Source organism: Desmodus rotundus, chromosome 8, assembly GCF_022682495.2.
Source record: "Desmodus rotundus isolate HL8 chromosome 8, HLdesRot8A.1, whole genome shotgun sequence".
NCBI classification, from domain to species: domain Eukaryota; kingdom Metazoa; phylum Chordata; class Mammalia; order Chiroptera; family Phyllostomidae; genus Desmodus; species Desmodus rotundus.
The window spans coordinates 25,365,082-25,385,885 of NC_071394.1; the positions used below are offsets into that span (position 1 = coordinate 25,365,082).

The window sequence follows — 20,804 nt, forward strand, 5'->3', positions numbered from 1 at the left end:
ATCTGTTAGTGCATATACTTTTCACAAGTCCTTTCACTACAATATTCTAAAGGGAGGTTTTTCCCTTTCCCACTGCTTTCAACACCGGCAACCCTCAACCTCCGGGGCTCCGAGAGCAGCAATCATTAATGAAGTGTGCTTACTATACACAATCACTCCTTAAGAGGCCTGACATTACCTACCTTGTACCAGCTCATTGACCTTTGACTTGCTTGGGTGTGAACAGGAGAAAAGACATCAGTTCGAAAGTATAATGTTAAAACAGAATTACAATGAAAGGTGGGGTGCAGAAGAGTGTCACTGCTCTGAAATTCAGACTGAGGAACAGCCAAGAAAGGACAGATGCCTCCATTATAAAAAAAGAGAGAGAGAACCAGAGTGCAGCTTAACATGCAGGGGGTTGCTACATTACCCTGTGACCTAACGATTATCCTTTATTCACAGATTTTAAAACACAGCCTAAAAGAGGTTAAAGGACCTTTAAATGTTTACACTGCTCTTCCCTTACCTCAGCTGCTGTGAAAAACAAGATCAAACCAGTTACACATGAAGAGTCATCAACTGAGACACTCTGCCTTCACATATCAACATGTGTCTTGGGCTGGAGGGGTTTAAAGGAGCCATGGATTTCACAGAAGACAGCCGGGGGTCTAAGCAAAACAGGAGGGTACATCACACAAATCCTCTCTCCTGTCCCCTTCAAATACAGGATGCCAAACATAAATCACCATAGGGTACCAGATTTCAAGAGACCTAACCTCTATCAGCCATGGCTGGGTGAAGAGACAGGAAAAAGGCTTCTTTGGAGAACTTCTAACTACAAGCCTGCGCTCATGCGAGCCCGGGGCTACCATCTACGCTACGGGGGGAGGGGGGAGGGGGGGGGCTCCTACGGTGGAGGGGCTTCGCTGCTGGTTAATCCGGTGACTCAATACTCTCAGTGCACACCAGGCAGAAATGTCTCTCTCTACTCTGCCATCTAATTCTCTGCCTAATATAACGGGGGAAAGGAAAATACCTGTCTAGATTTCTAAGTATCTCTAAACTTCAACAGCTGTGGGGCCTTGTTACCTAACCTACCTGAGCCTCAGTCTCCTCAATTTTAAAATTAGATTGGTCATGGTTATCTGTCAATTATTAGGAAGACTGAGACAGGTAAACACCTATAATACTCAGCAAAGTTCCTAGTTCATGCCAACATTTCAGGAACAATTATATGAGGTCTAGAGATAGACACAGGTTATTTAATGAGCACACAAGAGTTTTAAAAGATGGGAGGAAACAACTAAACTTAAGAATTTATACTCCATGCAGTGATAAATACCATCTATCATTCAACACACGAGAAATCCCAGAAACTGGTCGAGTGTTTATGTTTTACTTAAAACATGCCTGGAACATCGGTCAAACACACCCTCCATAAAGGACTAACTGTACTGTATTATAATCATGGACTTCTGTACTACATCAGCAGTCTGAACCATCAGCACTGCCATCTGGTGATCATGAAATGAGGTCTCCTTCTGGAAAGACACGACAGACTGGACCAAGAGCACACCAAGGAGAAATGGAGTAAAGAGAAGAGCTTTAAGAGTGCACAGTACTTTAATAAAGAAACTAAGAAGCAGCGCAAGGTGATAAAATGTTAAAACTCAGTAGGCCCTGGCCAGTGTGGCTCAATTGGCTGGAGTGCTGTCCAGACAACTGAAGCTTGTGGGTTTGATTCCCGGTCAGGGCGCACCCCCAGGCTGCGGGTTCCATCCCTGGTTGGGGTGTGTATGAGAAGGCAAATCAGTCAATGCTCCTCTCTCACACTGACATTTCTTTCTCTCTTACCACCTCCTCCTCTTCCCCTCTCAAAAGCAATAAAAACAATTTCCTCCACTGAGGATTAAAAAAAAAAAAACTTAACAGGAACAGGCTCATGGACACTCTTGAGATGAGATGATCCCAAAATCTGTTTAAAAAATTTATGTACTGAAATAAAACCAAGGGAAGGACACAAAGAATTAACAAGGTAGTATCACATAAGTAACTGGGGGCTCCTCGCAGGGTGTAAGAATCAGGAGCATCAGGAGTCCAAGAGGATTCCACTACCAGAACGTTTGGACAATAGGGTATATCTGGCAAGTCTGAGAATGTATAGCCTGATTTCTAACAGTTTTCAGCAAACCCTAGAAGTACATCAGTGCACCAGGCTCCTACAGGAGAGCTTTGACAGACGAACCTGGATTCAGAGTCCAGGGTACCCTACGAGACCCGACAAGGAAGGAAGAACGGGGGCACATACACTGGCATATGGAGTAATACGACCAGTGAGAGCAGATGCTCAACCTCAACCCAGACGAAACTCAGGGACTAAGACTTGGCAACTGTCCGGATACTAACTAAAGCAGGGATGTTCAGAAGAGGAAGAAGGGTCCTTAGGTCTTAAAGAGCTTTATGAAAACATTGTAACACATACATACAGTAAGAAAACCAGACTTAAGAAAACCAAGTAAAATAAACAAGTGTTTTCTAAAGAGCTCTATCTAGAGCCTGAGAGAGAAAGAACACATGGACATGGACAACAGTGTGGCAACTGCGGGGGTGGGGAGGTGGAGGAGGGTTTTGGTGGAAGTGGGATAAATGGTGATGGAAAAAAAGTTTTTTAATTATTAAAAAAGATATCTCTAGAGCCTTGCAACTCCAAAGTGTGGCCCCTAAACTGGCAGCTTTGGAATTATCCAACGGTTCCTAAGAAATAAAAAATCTCGGCTCCCCCTAGACCTCCAGATGATTCTGCATTTACCTCTACATTTAAATAAAACCCCAAGTGATTTGCATGTATATTAAAGTCTGAGAAGCACTGTGCTAAACAAAATACACTAGAACATTTCCAAATATTCTAACTCAATGAGCTTACAGTCTAGTGACAGAAACTATCAAATAAATGGAAAAGGTGGCCCTGGCTGATGTGGCTCAGTTGGTTGGAAGGTCGTCTAGTAGACTGAAAGAAAGGTGGTGGGTTCGATTCCAGTTGAACACATAACTGGGTTGCAGGCTTGCTCCCCAGTCGGGGTGTGTACAAGAGGTATCCAACCAATGCTTCTCTCTCTCTCATCGATGTTTCTCTCTCTCTCTCCCCCTCCATTCCCCACCCCTCTAAAATCAATAAGCATGTCCTCGGGTGAGGATAAAAAAAAAAGATGAATGAAATTAACTTTGTTAACTAGAAATATTTTATTACTGAGTTGTTTTAGCCCTATCCTAGTTAATATGGCTGTTGTAGAGAACGTTTTAAAACTCTATCATTCTGACTGTTATTTAGATTATATGTAATTTGCCCCACTAGCCCAAGACTTAGGACACAGAGAAAGTTCTATCTTTTCATTCTTCAACTTGGCCTTCCAGCAGCTATTATTTAAAGGTTAGAAAGAACAGAAAGTAACGCCATCTACAAAAGTCTTAAGTAACCTTTCTTATCGGATTACTTTATTGGCATAATAAAACCATTGCCTTTCCAAACCAAAAACAAAACCCACAACTGTATGTCTGCTAAACATGGAGACACATGCATAATTTTTAAAGTGCCTTCACATGTTCCAAAGTAAAACCTTTACTATTTGTTTACTATTTGTTATTATTTGATATGCAAATGACCATGTGCATCAGCGGAATGATTATGGAAAGGTTTTGGCAAGCCAAACATGCCATTTCCAGAGCAAGGATTAATCAGCATCTATTACCAGGTAGAAACTCACCTGCTAGACTGGTCGGATGACGGTCGTGGAGGCAGGGGCTCCACTGAAAACAACTCCTCGCTGCCCTGCATGGCGTCGATGCTGGTACTAGCCAGAGTGAAAGGCGCGGTGGGGCGCGCGATCCCCATCCTGACAGGGACGATCAGCGACTCCGCTACGTTGCACAGCTCCTCCACAGCGTAAGGCAGCAGTGCCTGGAACACTCGCTTGCATTTCCCAATTGGCTGCGGAATGAAGTTGCTAAAGCAAAAAGGACAATATTGGAATCTTTTATGAATCCTTTCAAATATACAGTGTTAACTTTTTCACAAAAAAATTTACGCAGAACACTATGAAAGTCAAAATCAAAAAGAACGCCTTACTTTTTCTTTTTGGACGAAGCCATTTCCACACTAAGAATGACAAAAACTCGAGCCACTGAACGCAAAAACCTCATGGTCACGGCAATGGCCTCTTCCCGACGCCCCGGCGTGTACTTGTTCTGGAGTTCTTTCACTAGGGTACCTAGTAGAGTGTCTAGAAGCTTTAAAAAATTATAATCACTCTATTAATGCTGATACACCTTAACAGATGTTTCGACATTCATGAAATGAAACGTTCTAACAACTTTTCAGTCTCAAAATAAATTTAACCAAAACTTTTACAAAGTCGGTGATTAACTTGTGCCACATGCCTACAACAGTGCTTGACCAGGAAGTCTCAAATGTCTGATTTCTTCTTTTCAGTCTCACAGTCCTATGTGTAGCAACTAATACTCAGAAGGACAATACAAATATGTCAAGTCCGAGGAAGAATATGTTTCACTTATTACAGGGTGCTTACTGAAGCAGCAAGGTAGACTCAAGTATTTACATTGATAAATTCATAATCCCATCCCACTCACTTAACCATTATTACTTTTTAGTCTCATTTCTATGCATGGTCTATCATATAGGTATTAATTACAGAGAATACCCAATTTCAAGTTATTTTGTTTTTTTTTTTTTTATGTTACTTAAAATAACCCTTATTTTTAAATTGCTACATTTCAGTAAGTGGATTAACTGTAATTTGATTCATCAACCCACCATTATTGGATCCATAAAATGTTTCCATTTTTTAATTTCTGTCACATGATTTTCTCTCTCTCATATCACATTATTTCCTTAGGACAAGTTCTGAGGGTAGTGACACTTTTATGGCTCCTGACATTGTTAAGCTGTTTTTCAAAAGAGGACCAAAGCCACGCCACCTTACAATGCGAGTGTTCCTTTTACCGTAACCTCACCAGCTCTGCGTTTTGTGCTTTATATCCTTTTCTAATCCCACAGCAAAAAAGGAGTATGTAAAAGAGTTTGTGCTGAGTTATCAATAATTTTCAACAATTCTCTCAACATGTTTACACTGTTGTGTTTTTTACACATTTTAGGAATTTCTTTAGAATGAAAGGAGCTTCTGCTGTTAACTGAGACATTGAAATCACCCCCAAAATTCCATTTCTCTTAATGTACTGCTTAATTAGAGCTATGAGTACTTCTTAGTTTTAACTAGTTGAATTGTAGGAAAATGTCCTTTTCATGTGCTTGTAAATAACCGTTCAAAGGACTTACCAAGATGTCTGCTGTACACTTGACTATAAGGCAGTGAGTGAAACAGTCCAGCCGAATTGTGCCACTTTGCTGGTTGAGGTATACTTGCTCTTCTGGCAAAAGATGGCCTATCCTACTGCTGGCACTCAGGCTGGATGGGGAAGGGAAGACAGACTGCGCTGTGATCGCCCACACTAATACGGGAAATACAGGAATCTTAAAAAAAATGAATGAATACATACGGGTCTTTATTCTCCTGTGACCCAAACATAATCATGGATTTCAATGCATTCCAGTCCTGCAGAACACGCTCCAGTGCAAGCTGGGCAAACCGTGGGGGCTCTAAATCATGATCGGGCATATCTGAATCTAAAGAGAAAAAGAAATCGTGGGTAAGACAAAAATAAAACCTGCTTTTCACATGTGTCATAATTGTAAAATCTACGCACCTTCAGGATTGGCTGTTTTTCGGTTACGATCCTCCCTGATTCGAGGAGGTCTGTACTGGCAGTGCTCCACCGTCTGCCTTGCGACCGTCTGCACCAAGAAGAGCAAGAGGTGCTCTCCCCTGCAAAACAGAACACTGTTGTGAGGGTAAGTGTGTGCTGGGGCGGGGTGGGGAGAGACTACTTAGATGTGCTGTGCTTTTTCAACCTAATTTATGTCCTACAAAGCCCACTTGCCTGCTGTTTGGCAGGGTGACCAGATTAGTAGCAGTGAGCAGGCGATAAAGCAGATCAAGACGAGCAGACTTCTGTCCAGCAATTAGAGTTTTACATTTACATTTCTCCCAGCAATCACAATAGGCCGTCGGTGATGTCCGCTTGAGTCTAAAAAGAATTCACACACAAGTACAAAAACTTTTTTAAAAAGACAAAGGTCTATATTGAAATTACAGAGGCATAACTCATTGAAACCAAACGAAACCGTTGTTAATTTTTAAATATAAAGTGCAACTTTTAAAATATACATAACAAGAAGGATTACTTAGTGGTATGAAGTCTACAAAGCAACACTAAACTCTCCTGAGAAGGGGTATGTTATAATTGACGTGGGTATAGTCACTTCCTCTGGAATGTCTTCCCATTTCCCCACAGCTCCAATTCAGTTTAAGTGACCTTCCTATGTGCATCTAATGAACCCCCAAGCCCTTATGGGCAGGTGTTCCTTGCTTGGGTCCTCTGACAGGTCTATCAGCTCTGTGAGGACAGGGATGATCCTGTCCACCATGTCACAGCTTCTCACAGTGAGTGTTCTTCATAAGCAATGAATAAAGATGATCACTTCCACATGTTTAAAATAAGAAGACAAACAGCCAAAATTCTTTTAATGAAAATCATAAGTATCAATACAGTACCTATAATAATTTTCCACCTGTCCTACATAATTATTTATTTTAAACCAGAATAGATGGTTTTTACAAACCAATTCCCTGAACTACAATCATCTAGGCATCTGCAGCAGTTACAGCTGATGTCCCTACGAGACCCTGAGGCACACGGCAAATGTTAGAGCCAGGGTATTTCACTGCTTCTTAAACCTGTGAGAACAAACTAGCCATGGTAAATATACTGCTGAACTGAAAGGGTGTTACATTTAGTTTATGACGTAAATGAAGCACAGGCCAAACATTCACTATGATTCTCTTAATGTGATTTCCTGCTACTTAAACCCTGCTGCGGGGGCCCTAGGGCTTTGGCTGGAGCACGCAGACAAAATCGTCCTGTAGCTATATCTCAGAAGGTTAATCTGACCCTAGTCACAACGCATGAGCACATATTCCTGTGCATATTAGCCTACTTTTATTTAAAGAACATTTATTTCAAGGACACTTTAAATCAAGAACCAAGGTTCAACACATAAACCGGCTTCAAGAGGGCAAGTTGGTAAAACCTCTGCTTTGTAAAACATGAAACAAAACATGACTTGGTATAAATTCTTTTCACACGGAGGTATGAATCCAAGCGGTTTATAACATCTGTAACAGCAGAGTAAACGAGACTGTACTCACTTGCAGTCGTGGCCTTTATGACAAACCCTCGCGCATTCCGTGCAACAACAGAGTGACTCCAGCAAGCCACAAGTTCGACACTCAAAAATGTCCTAAATTAAAAGAGTATACTTAAAAAGTGGCATGGATGCCTCCTCATCATAATTATTTCTGGTATTTTCTACAGCAATTCAATCACAACAATAGCAGAGCAAAATTAATGTGCTCTGGAGAGAAAGTCCTAGAAAGGCGCAGCGAACACACCTTTAACAACGTTAGACAAAGGCAAATCGAGTATTCCCAGTAGGGCAAAAATAATTTACATCATCCAGAAAAAAGGATTATAGTTATAAAATTCTTGTCAAGAGCTGTGTATTGGACTATACTTCCCAATCTAGATTTCTAATTTTCATATGCCATAATTAAGTTAAGACTCAACAACTCTGCCTCATTTATTTAGGAATTCAATAAAAATTAATTTTCTTTGGAGAATTTTGTAACTCAGAGTAACATGAAATACTAGACTTGCAATCCCAAGCTATCAACTATAACTTTAGTGACAGTCACAGGGGAAAAAAGAAAACCTGACAATAGCATGAACATGGGGAAATGTGAAACCACTAACCTGGTTAATGTGCTCTGCTCCAGTCCATGTAAAACTGCAGGTATCGTTACAACACAAGACGTATAAAGGAGAATCATCAGGGTTGGTACCTGATGGGCACACCATTCCCATAAATACATCTTCCTCTTTCTCACTGGAGGATACTTCAGCTAAAAATATTAAAGAAAGGACTTAATCACAGCCATCTACTACTTTCCTCAAATGGAAACGCTCTAACATGTACAGAGTATAAATCAGAAACTACCGTATATTAATTTAAAAAGTTGATGTACAAAGTCATCATGCAAGTAAATCTAGCCAATTCTGGTGCAAAGTAAAGCAAAATATAATTACATCGTGACTACGTAAGAGGACAATACAAATGCACCACGCATCAGCTGCCTAGTCCTTGACTCTGAACTGTTCAGTCCTAACTGAACAGTTATTCAAGGCCTGGCTCTATTTAGCAACGTAAAGACAACCACATCAACTATTTATAACCAGGGTTTTAAAGAGGATAACTGCTTTAATCTTTTAAAGAATGGATGACAGGAATCAATATTCCTAAATTCTTTCCATTAAGCACGAACTCCAAATCACAACAAAGAACAACAAGATACCTGGCCTATAATTTCTATAAAATGTTATTACTACCACCATTTAATTTTAACTACTGGCAGCTTTTATCAATAATCCATCTTTATTTTCAAAAAATAGGTTATTACACTGTACATTATAGAAACTTTCTGAAATTTATAGCAGCTGCTTTTTGATGAAAAGTTAGAAGATATAATACAGTTGAAATTGTACACAAACATATACACAAAATAATTACCTTGATAGTTTCTAACTTTGAATAATTATGGTGGTACATGTACAGAATAGAATCTACTCAAATTAAAAAACAAGCAACTTATTTGGGGCTTGAAATCCATTACCTTTGGCAATTTTCTGGGCTGTTTCTAAGATGGTGATTGCAGCAGGGTAAGCTCGGCCACTTACAGCTGACATGAATGGGGTCATCCCTCTGGCATCCCTAAAATGATAAAAATTGTACATAGAAATATTAATTATCAGTTACTTTTCCTTACTGACTGTAAAAGAAATACATGTTCATGATGAAACAAAAACTACTTTTTTAAAAAAAGATTTTATTTGTTTATTTCTAAACAAAGTTAGATTAAAGCCACCACGATGGCCTCTGTTCTTTGGGTTTGAAAGAGGGAGGAGGAGAAGGGAGAGAAGGAGGGAAACATCAATGTGTGGTTGCCTCTCACACGCCCCCTTCTGGAGACCTGGCCCGCAACCCAGGCATGTGCCCTGATTGGGAATTGAACCTGTGATCTTTTGGTTCGCAGGCTGGCGCTCAATCCACTGAGCCACACCGGCCAGGGCTAGTTACATTTTGTTAAATAATGTCTCATCACTCAAAGAAAACCACTGGTGGTATTTTATGGTCTTGTTGTATCTCATTTAAGAAAAGAAGCCACCTCTGTTGACTCCTTACCTCCCTAAATCACATTTTCCCTTCTTAGTCTTTAGTGACACTATAGACCAGCTAGGGCTCTGGAGCCAAGCTAATACTTTTTAAAAACATGGGGACAGAAATAGGCTCTCCTCATACGATTTTGATGAGGATTAAATCATTTAAATCAAAAAGCTTTTAGCACAATGCCTGTGAAATAAAATGTACTCAGTACATGTCACCTAGTATTATTATGCACTTTCTCTTAAATACACACCTTCAATACTCTATTGAATTTCTAATCCCTCCTGGCATTTCCAAGATTCCAACCCCAACCATGTGTGCCTCCCTCTCTCATCCACCATGGCAACTACCACCTCTACGAGGGTAGTACGGTTCCAACGCCTACACTTGCTTTCTTGATATACCTACTTGGGATTTCCCAGGGCTCCCTCACATTCAACACACCGAACCACTAACGTCGTCCTTCTCCCCAAATCTGCTCTCTACCTGACTTCTCTATGCCAGCCACCAATATCACTGTCCCTTGCAACTAAGACAAAAAACTTGGGATCTTATGAAATCTTCTAAATCAATTTTTTACTTTGCATCTAATCTTTTCCATTTCAACAACTCACTAGTTCAGTTTATTGTAAGTAGGCTTACAGAACATAGCCTCAACTCTGGTCTCTATTCTTGCCTGGTTTAATCCATTTTTCCTACCGCTGTCACACTGTTACCCTTAGAACCCCACTTCGATACTACTGTAGTCTAAACAAAGCGCCATTCAGGAGATTCAAACCCAAAGAACAGAGGCCACCGTGGTGGCTTTAATCTAACTTTTCGGATTCACTGGCTCCTGTTCTCCTCTGACCATCCATTTTCAATTAGATGAATTACCATTTCTATTTATACTTCTCCACTTCTATGTTGTTGCTCACTCTTCTCCCTACCCATTCCTCATGGTTCTACTCAAACGTCATCTTCGTAAAGCTGCCTACTACAGAATAAACACACTTCTCCCTTATATTTACTCCAAAATACATGTGGGTCCCTCCTACCCCAAATTAACGTCTCAGTTCTACAAGCAAGAGACAGACCAGGGTGGGATTCCAGCTGTGCACTCACTAGTTGTGTACCCCTGGGCAAGTTAATTAACCTCTAAGCCTGTATTTTCAAATGTAAATCGGGGATAATGTCACCTATTCCAGACGGTTATTGGTAGAATTAAAAGAGTTAACGCAAGTAGAGTTTGGTGCAGATAATGGCTATTATTAAAATGTTTATTGTTAAGGATCTGTAAAGAAAGAAAAACAATCATGCTGAAAGCAGAGATATAATCTACTAATGGTTAGTGAGCATTTACCACAGAATACTTCTTCAAAAACTGCATAATCTCACAATGCAGTCTGCAAGCCAAAAAGATCTCCAAAGAAACCATCAAGAACCACCCGTGCAGTGTTAAAATACAGGTTCCAGGCCCCATCCCAGACCTACAGAGTCAGGCTTCTGGTGTAGAGCTTGGGGGAGAATCTGTGTAATTTTTAAAGTTCTCCAGGTGACAGTGATGTGACAGTGATAGAACTAGTTTGTGGACTCACATTTGAGAGTAATAAAACACTGTGATCTTTTTAACATATACACACTCAGATCAAACCAAACTAAAACCATTTTATATTAATTTAGTGTACACTATATATTATGGAGAAGGCATTGTTCACTGAAGAGAGCATAGTAACACAGGAAATACGATGCTGGATTCTGATAAATTAGTTTAAATTCACATAAGAACTGTCGTCATACACTGCAACAAGATCAACGTAACAGGAGCTAAGCTAACTCATCTTATCAGAAGTATATTAAGCTTCTTACTTGGCAGAGAGGAGTTCCCGCAGATAGGGCTGCAGAACAACACTGTCACATAACAATTTTAATATGAAATGAGCATTGGCCTTTCGATCCTTGGATTCTACTACAGATGGCTCTGTGGAAGGACCTGTAATTAAGCAGAGCCATTTGATAACAAGAGTAAAAGTAAACAAGACAGAGTAAACGAATATTCTGAAATAACATACTGTATCTACTAAATAAACCAACAGAAAAATATCCTAGTATTAGTAATAAATTAGTAACTTCATGAAGGGGAATTTTAACACATTTTACAAATCTCAACTGATGAAATGTATGTCCATGTACACCAAAATTTCACTGACATATGGAAGATAATTCAGAGAAGCAGATGCTTTTCAAGTCAAGGGACATCCCCTTGATATAAAGTGTGGATCTGTAAAACTTATTTCCAAAGGGAGTTCTTTCATTTTCCAAATGACAAGCAAACAAAATAGGAGAGATTCTCACCTGGAATGGTGGAGGTGCTTGGTCCTTGACCGGTGCCAGTGGCTGCTGTGGTAAGAGATCCCACAGCAGGGGCCAGGATAAAATCAATGTCACCATCTTTCAGTAAACAGAACAGCAGGATGTATATCATTACAGGCGACACAGCCCTAACACGTTCTTTTAACTGGCCTTAAGGCTGTTCTGCGCAAGCCGAACAACAAATCGGACAGAGGTTTAAGTGTGCACCTCTTTCCCTAACTATAAGAGAAGGAATCTCCTGGGTAATTTATTGACTTATCTCGACGTATTACTAGGTAGCTCCTTACCAGTATAGAAATATTTCAATAGAAGATACCTGACAAGTTTCTAGAATTTTAATTTTTAAATTACAAACCCCTTAAACCAAATCTCTATAACTAAATTCATTGTAATACACATTAAGCTACTTTAAAATACTTCAGATTTCTCAATATTCCATTAAATGCTCAATTTCTTTTCTTTCATAACCTTGTCTTTTGGGTAAAAACTAAATAAAATAACACCTTACCAGGATCCATCGCGGGAGGGTCCGGAACCCAGCTAGGGGGCGCTATCGGGGGTGAGACTGGATCCTGATGGTCACTGGACGAGGCTCCAGCTTCGTGTCTACCCAAACCAGCTGCTCTCAACGACCGTCTCATCATTTCCCGCAGTCTCAAACTAGAAGAAGGTGGACAAAATCAAAACTCACTACCATGACCAAATGTAATGAAAAGGTGCACAGAACTTCTCATCTGAGATTAAAGTTTGTTCTACAAGCAAATACTCCAGGCAAGGGCAGTGAAGTACAAATGCCAATTCTGGAAGCACAGAGTAAGTCAGCGAGGAATAAAAATGAAACTGAGGGCTCCTAGTACCCAGTTCAGCATTAAAGCCACTGTATTAAGCTCCCACACAAACTTAAGCACAGGGAACAAAAGTTGTGGTGAAGTTTAGAAAATAATCTTTCATACAATTAAGACAAATGACAGCTGAATAGTAAAACAAAAAATTTCTCTGTCCTCTTTATAATCAGTAAGAATTAAGTTTAGTAATAGACATCAGCGAACAGACTGATTAGCACAGAACTAGCAGAGCTGGTTTAGCCCACTGAATCCCTTTTCTAGGATCTCAAAAGCAACTGAGCTAATATCCACAGAGTAAGTAGTTTCAAAACAAAGACCAATTTAGATTTGTTTTTTTATACAAAAAGTTTTTTTTAACAGTACATCTTGCATCCCAAGTAAATTAATGAAGGAAAATGGAGCTTGTAAAATGTGTTGTTAGATAGTATCTGGGCGTAATTTTTTTTCTCCTGCTATTAAAAAAAAATACTGCACAGGTGTGCACATCACTAAAAGAAAAAGAAATATTCATAAACACAGACCTCGTTAGGGGAACTGGTAACTACCTACACAAAAATCTATACCTCTAAAGAACAGCTTACAAAAGCTACAAAATTAACACATTAAGAATTAACAGCAATTAAAAGAGAGCACCATAAGACTAATCTCTTCAACTCAGACACAATTTTAGAGCTTCTAAATGAATAAAGAGTAAAAGTTCAATTTTAAGGGCCAGGCAACACATAAAGGATTTCATTCTTCCTTGCAAGTTTAATCCCCAAATATGACATTTCTGATGTAAAAAACCTAACCCCTTACCAGGTGAGCATTATTATGTCTACAAATAAAAAACTTAGATTTTTATTAATTTTGAATCTCTAATTATGATTATTTAATCTGAGAGTGTGTCTTTCCATAGCAATACATTTTCAATTTTGTAAGGAAATTTCTACTTAAAGCATTTACGAAAATTTCATTTTGAGGCTACCTTCAAGGAACATGTCTATTTTATAAGGCTTTTGCATAATGATGTACCTCTGAAAATGGAAACACTCTTTGGAAGACTCTGCTGTAAATTTTAGTCTCAAATAGTATCTTAGTTATTATAGTATTCACTATTTAAATTTTAGTCTCAAATAGTATCTTAGTTATTATAGTATTCACTATTTAAATTTTAGTCTCAAATAGTATCTTAGTTATTATAGTATTCACTATTTAAAAACACCTATAGTTAATTTTTACATTATCAATGTCTTCTCTCTCCCAATTTAGAAATCTGAGTTTAAGAGCTTTAAAATGTGGAGGGGAGCAGGTCACAGTGATTACTTCAGTTGAAGTCACATTTCTGTCCGAAGACATCACCCACAGAGAAGGCAGGCTCCTTACCAGTAACAGCACACACCGGGTGACTGCCCACACTGTGATGCTCCTATGCAATTTCAATTAGGCTCAACACAGACACTTAGCGTCCTAATGGGTCTTACTCAACCACACACAGAAAGAAAAAAAGTCAGCTATAATTGGGAGCCACTGCAAATAACCTGAAAATAAATGTGTGTTTTGGGCTCATCAAGAAGGCTTACACCAGGTTCACAAACTCTACGCCTTCCGGTCCCAGGTGATAAAATAAGCAGAGGAAAGGGCAGTCAGGTGTAAGTAGTAGAAATAATGGCATATAGCAGTGTGCGTGCTCATCTAAAGACATTCAAATTTTAAAGAAAAAAAATTTAACACTGCACAGGCCAAACAAAATATATGTGAGCTATTCTCCACCCTCTAGCTTAGAGTAGATTAAGGGTAAGTGAAGGTAAATGGAGACCATAGTCTCATCTTGAACTTGCGAACTCCCAACTTTGTTGTAGTGGTGTAGTCAATTCAATATTAAGTGAGGGGACCATTCCTTGTCATTAAAAAAAGTTGTCCTGAACCTCTTTTCTTCATTAGGTCTTGGAAACATTTTTAAGTACAATGCCCAGCTCCTCATATAGATTCTTTAAAAACAAAAACAAAAAACAAAAAAAAGAAAATTATTCTTCAAGATGCTGTACACAATTCATGAAGATTCACCTGTATCCTCAGTGGCTGAGGACAATACTGAGGAGATACCACCTTGGCTGCTAAGGTTCAGAGTTTTGACATTTCTTCGTATAGGCTTGCCTGGAAGTCATCGTATTTTCTGACAATATGGAAGAATTCAAGGATGATGTAATTTCCTCTTTGTAAGCACGTTATATCCATGCTACAGAAGCCTTAGAATCCAGTCATGTTCAAACATACCACTGTGACAAAAAAGCGAAGGTCATGTGTCTTCCAGATTAACAATCTCTAGAGTACATACACCTGCAATCAGATGCCTCAATCAAGCTTTCCACTAAATCTGCCCTTTGTACTCAGGAACTACTGAGTCACATAACAAAACTTCTGAGTCAAATCACCATCTGAAGGCATTTAACAGTACTCCAGTCAACATTGAAATCGCATCAGTTTTGAGCTTACAGCTCATGAATCCCAGCCTGCATACTCATCAAGGGGCATCGCCTAGAAAATCCATTGTGGGCTAGAGGAGGGTTTCACTTCAGTGAAGCAGAGTCTGTGGACTTCCTACTGCCCGGCGTGGATAATAAGACTCCTGTGCTTTCATCTGTTCAATCGGCAGCCCTGAGTTTGAACTGGGTAAGAGCGCTGCAGTGAAATCTTCGGCAAATGCCTCAAAGGAGCTTACTCTGCAAATTATTTCTGTGAGCAACACGTCACCCACTCTTGAAGCTCCTTTTAGTCTTTGCCTTCAAAATAATCCTTATATGAAAAAAAGATGCCGGCAGCACTGGCATTGGACCAACCATATCAGAGTCCAACTTGATTTGCACCTGTATTCTCCCTGAGGAAATGAAATACCTGAAATAATTCAGACACTAATTTCTTCACGAAGCATTTAAGTTGCTCTCCATTTTTAATCAAATACTTTGTCTGCTTAGTATAATCCTAAACAAATAAGCTGATCATCATTTCCATTTTGTATAGTCTACATAATGTTTTTGTACTGTTTTAAATTATAATTTGGTCACCCAAAGATAGTGTTTGATAAATCTCACTTCAGGATGTTTTTGAACCTGGGAAGCTATAAACCTGGTACCAATTTTAGAGAAATCGTTTTTAAAGGGAAAGATGAATATGGAACAAAAAACAGGCAAAAAACCTCTCCACTCTGGGTGCACTTTCCAACTACCACAGCAGCAGTGCGCGGTGCTTCCGTCACGACCTGTCAAGTATCCAGGCATCCTGGCTGTCGGGTCTAATGTACGCGTGCTGCTTCTTCAGAACAACTACATCCTGAATGCCTTGCCTTTGTCACCTATTCAAATAAATACCTAGTAATTTTTAACGTGTTATTTAGCTTTGTCCACCCCAAAACTCAGACAGCCTGAAAATCGGTGACAGCAAACCTCTGTAAGACACACCAGCCTTTCATGCCTCCCAGATCATTAAGCCATCTGAGAAATTGACCTAAATAAGCTATTTGAAGATAAAAGATTGAGGTTCTCTCAATTACTGTCAGTTGTTCTCCAACTAAAGAAAATAACTTCCTAGGAAACAAACATGATCAATTTGAACCACTGTCAAAGGATCAAGTGTGAACTACTTGTTTAAATTATCACAAATTTCTGACGCATCTTAGGTCCCTACTGTTGTTCTACACTTAAATTCTAAACAGATACTACAATGTAGGTATTTTTCCCAGGCTGCTACTGGGAGGAACAAAAACAAAACAAAAGGACCCATCAATTCATGCATATGGTAGGTAAGAGATACATTTTTTTTTCCTGCACTTGGATTTTCTTCTGCCAATTAAGCTTTCCTGGTAAAAATCACATTACCTTCGGCTACTTGACGATCCAGCCCGATTACCCGGGCCGTTACTTGAAACAACTGATATTGCATTTGCAATGGCCTCAACAGCAGAGAGCCTTTCAGCAAATGTATTTCTTTCAGAGCGCTCTGCTTCTGAAACATAAGAGAAAAAATTAGGATCAACTTAAACTTCAAAAGTAACTAAGAGATTAGGTATGTACAGGCCATTGAACACTAACTGCTATGTATTTTAGTGCTCTAATTCACACACTAGAAATGATTAATAGCTTACATTTCCCTCCCTAGAGCAATAAACACCTAAGACAGACTGAACTATGAACTTTAACATATGAATTATTTCTTTATTCTGCCTTACATTTCAACCCCACAAAGGTCAAAACTAGGTTATTCATCGAAAGTAGAATGAAATGCAGCTCTCAGCACCGAGGAAGAAAAAGGCCCACGTATCAGTACCTCCGCCTTCGTTTATACTCTGCTCACTCGAACCACTACTCAAAACTGTGGCTACCAGAGTATCACTGGCAGAATTCAAACTAAGAGGAACATTAAGAGTTACACGACTGCACTTTAGGTTTTCGGTTTCCCCCTTCATTTGGCAAGTAAAAACCTTCAAGCAAAAACCCTTATTTACTTTTCCAAAAACATCTAAGAGTTCATTAGGTTATTTCTCCCTCTGCATTTTGAAAATTGGGATTAAGATTGCCTTAATATAACTTGCTAAATAATTCTCATGGCAATAAAAATCACCTGCAATTATAAAATCAGTAAAGGTCATTAGTCATTACACAGGGAATTTGTATATATCACAGAGAATAGAACTCGAGACAACAAAACACATCAATAAAAATTTCATTTTCTTATGTCACACACTCATCCTAACAAGAGGACAGGAACTTTCACCTTCTGAGAATGCAAAAACTTAGCTTTTATGAAACCAAGTACCATAAATTCTTCATAATCATTAACTTCTTTCCTTTAAACTCTGTTATACGTTCAAAATTGTCTAAAACTCCTAAACACTTCAATGTAGTTTTCAATCTCACCCTCCTCTTCTTTAGTTTCCTTATTGCTGGTTGGAAAGCACACTGATACACAAGCATGCAAAATATTTCGATTTCCATCACATCGGTGGCTGATGAATGTCTGCAGCATCTGCAGGTTCTGCTCCAAGACAACCGCTTGCTCGAGATTCATAAGATACTGTCGACAGGCCTCATAGTCACAGCGGAGGATGTGCTGCATTAACGTCTGTTTCTGGGTGCAAATTAGGGAAAATATCTTCAATAAATCTGAGTAACATTACACACGTCAAAAATTTCTCGTGGCCAACAGAATAACATAATCAGCTCTGCAAATAAGTAAGGACAGTTTCAGGTGGCCTGGCAAAAGGAGCTGAACTTAAGGGTACCCTTTAAATAGAGTACACGATTGACAGGAATGGAAAACAGTGGTTAAATTCCCTGTACAGAATCAGTAAATATTTTCAGCTTTTGCAACTAACTCGACTCAGGCTATCGCAGGAAAGCACCGATGGACGACGCACAGCGAAATGGCAGTAGCTGGAGCCGGCCTGTGGCCGTATTTGCCAACCCCTGGTTTACATTATACACAGGGTGGGGCAAAAGTACTGGTTTACAGTTGTGAGGATGCAAAACACAGTTTATTCTTCTATTAGTATGTATTAATTATTGCATTTTTTCCATATGAACAACTGGAGACCTACTTTGCCCCACCCCATATATACAACTACCACCAAATTAGAACCCTAATTAGTACTGTTAACCAATTAAGCAAAAGGTATACCTTTCACTTGAAGCCTACTCACACCCTCTTAAAGGTTGTTCCACACTGTGGTACATAAAAACCAAAACCTTCAACTTCCCAGAAATCATGACACAAGCAACCCCCCAAAGGCAACAACGAATGTACTTTGTTATCAAAGATACCACAGTACTGATAAAGCACAGAACGCAGCATTCATCACCTGAGAAATAGCCTGCTCTAGACTGAACACTTGTGTCCCCGCCCCCTTCCCAAAATTCAAATGCTGAAAATTGAAATGCTCCAACCCAATGTGATGGTGTTTGGAAGTGGGACCTTGGGAGGTAATTAGGTCACCAGGGGGACCCCCTATGAGTGGGATTACTGCACTTAAAAAAACCTAAAGGAAACAGAATTCCCTCCTCCCACCACATGAGGGTAAAGCAGGCCCTCACCGGACACCAAGTCTGCCCATGCTTTAATGCTGGGCTTCCATCCTCCAGAAATGTGAGAAATAAATTCCCGTTGTTTGTAAGACAACAGAATGTACTCAGCCACAGCAAGAACATACCGGAGAGTTTAAATGAACTTCAGAATGTAAAACTATGGTTATGGGATATTTAATGGAATGAATATAAAGCATTTGTTTTGGAAAATAAGTAATACTGTTTATTTTAACTAGAACTAGAAACTACTAGAAGAGAGCAGGTGGGGAAAGAATGTGTGGGAATACAAAGCGGGGAGAGGACAAAGTGCAACTGAACAACTGGCCCCTCCCCACCCCTCCCCCAACCTCGTGGGCAGGAGGAGAGTGCAGGATGGGGGTGGGGGACAGAAGAAAATACAGCCAGAAACTGTGTTCAGTAGCCCCCACAAGTGAGATGGGCCCACACCCATTTTGAATGTGGAACCACGCTCTCAGGTGACCCCATAAACTGCAGCCTCCGGTTCCAGAGCACGAGGTGGGCCAGTAAGACTAACCTTGCCAAAGTCAAGTGACATGTATGCATTAAGGAGCATGTTGGGGAAAAATGTCAAAGTCTGTCTAAAGAGTAAGAAGCACACTAGTTTTGAAAGTAATGAAAATCAGCATGTTCTGCTGCACACTGCTGTGATACAGAATATTTTCAAGCAATTTTGTTAGAAGCAGCTACTCTTCAACGAACTTCCATCTCCAACCTGCTAAACTGGACATGGGCTCTCAGAACCGAGAGTATCAATACCACACTTACTGTTACAAGCATCACTGAATGTTGTATTTGTCACTTATTCTTACAGCAAAAGGCAAGGAGAGTTCACTAAAAATGATTCTTGCAAATCTACTACGCACCAACCCTAGTCACTGAGGTACAAAGATAAATGACACACTTTATCCCCTACACACGGCATGAGGACACATTTTATCTTTACCCTTGAGATGCTGAGGAAGTGCAGAGGTAACAGAGGCAAATGCCTACAGAAGCATTTAAAGTAATATAAATGAGTGGAGGCAGCTGGGTGTAAGGAAAGGTAACACAACCTGTATAAGTAAATAAATGGCAACAACATTTAGACTCAGAGCAATTCCAAGCAGTGGGAACTGCCCTGAACTGCAGAGACCAAGACCGTACTCATTCCAGTTTTCAGTCTCTCATGTGGGTTCCTCATTGTCTTGCTAGCATTTAAATGCTGGGACTCCTCTCCCGGCTGAGTCCTTAGATCTTTTCTCTTCTCCTTAAGCTTGGTAAGATCATTCACCATAATTCCTTTAACTATCAAAGATATACTGACAACTCCTAAGTATACTTCTCTAGCTTGGTCCTCTCTCTCTTCTGGTCCTTGGACTTCCCCACCGAGCTCTATGCACCACCTCCTCCTGGATATCTGACAGGCGTCTTAAATCTAACACGTCCAAAACCAAACTGCTGACGTCACACCCCCACCCCGAACCTGCTTCTTCCCTACAGTCTTCATCTCCGTAAGTGGCAGTTTCATTTTCCCAAAACCTTTTGCCCTCCCGCTTCCTCTATTTGACACCCTACACTTAGCCATAAGCAAATCCTGTTGGCTCTGCCTTAAACACATGCAGCACACCCGGAATCTCATGACTTCTCACTCATAACTGTACCTCCCAGCCAAAGCCACCATCACTTCCCACCCAGATTATTTTAACAGCCTCCTATGGGTCTCCCTACTTCCCCCATCCCCCTGGTACTCTCAGCACGTAGCCGTGATCCTCTCTAAGTCAGCTCAGGTCAATCTCTGCTCAAATTGCTCAGTAACTTCCCATGGTGTTACCTCAGCATCTGACAGAGACCTCCACAGCAGCGTATTCAAAAGGAAACGCATCCTCCTCCCTCTTCCCGTCTGTTCCCCCTTCTGTGTTTCCTCTCCACATCAACCACTCACATCAGAAGCTTTCAAACTTTATAGTTTCCACTTTCTTCACGGCTCTCAAACCCACCCGCTCTTCCTCATTTCCAACAGTTCAAGCTTGCTTTGTTTCTCACCTGGATAACTGTATTAGCTTTTTTACCTGTCTCTGAAGTTCTGTTTTCTGTCCACTGCCAGTCTTCCGTGTGAAGCCAGCTTAAATTCCTTCTCCTAGCTTTCAGGGAAACTCC

The 20,804-nt window shown here is 40.1% G+C and overlaps 1 protein-coding gene across 5 annotated transcripts in view; it reads right to left on the reverse strand.

The window, feature by feature from the left end:
• The window catches only part of UBR5 (ubiquitin protein ligase E3 component n-recognin 5), a 118,268-nt gene that overhangs the window by 30,385 nt on the left and 67,079 nt on the right, over nucleotides 1-20,804 (reverse strand). For 3 of the 5 annotated variants that reach the window (XM_045181538.3, XM_024572144.4, XM_024572142.4), the window contains exons 21-34: nucleotides 17,484-17,694; nucleotides 16,446-16,572; nucleotides 12,255-12,406; nucleotides 11,729-11,824; nucleotides 11,243-11,366; nucleotides 8,844-8,941; nucleotides 7,927-8,075; nucleotides 7,323-7,414; nucleotides 5,995-6,141; nucleotides 5,761-5,879; nucleotides 5,554-5,680; nucleotides 5,333-5,462; nucleotides 4,106-4,266; nucleotides 3,744-3,983 (exon numbers count right to left, since the gene is read on the reverse strand). In XM_045181538.3, coding sequence (XP_045037473.2) covers nucleotides 3,744-3,983; nucleotides 4,106-4,266; nucleotides 5,333-5,462; nucleotides 5,554-5,680; nucleotides 5,761-5,879; nucleotides 5,995-6,141; nucleotides 7,323-7,414; nucleotides 7,927-8,075; nucleotides 8,844-8,941; nucleotides 11,243-11,366; nucleotides 11,729-11,824; nucleotides 12,255-12,406; nucleotides 16,446-16,572; nucleotides 17,484-17,694 — 1,973 coding nt within the window. The remainder of the gene's footprint in view (nucleotides 1-3,743; nucleotides 3,984-4,105; nucleotides 4,267-5,332; nucleotides 5,463-5,553; nucleotides 5,681-5,760; nucleotides 5,880-5,994; nucleotides 6,142-7,322; nucleotides 7,415-7,926; nucleotides 8,076-8,843; nucleotides 8,942-11,242; nucleotides 11,367-11,728; nucleotides 11,825-12,254; nucleotides 12,407-16,445; nucleotides 16,573-17,483; nucleotides 17,695-20,804) is intronic. The other 2 variants (XM_024572143.4, XM_024572146.4) reach the window with 2 other exon arrangements.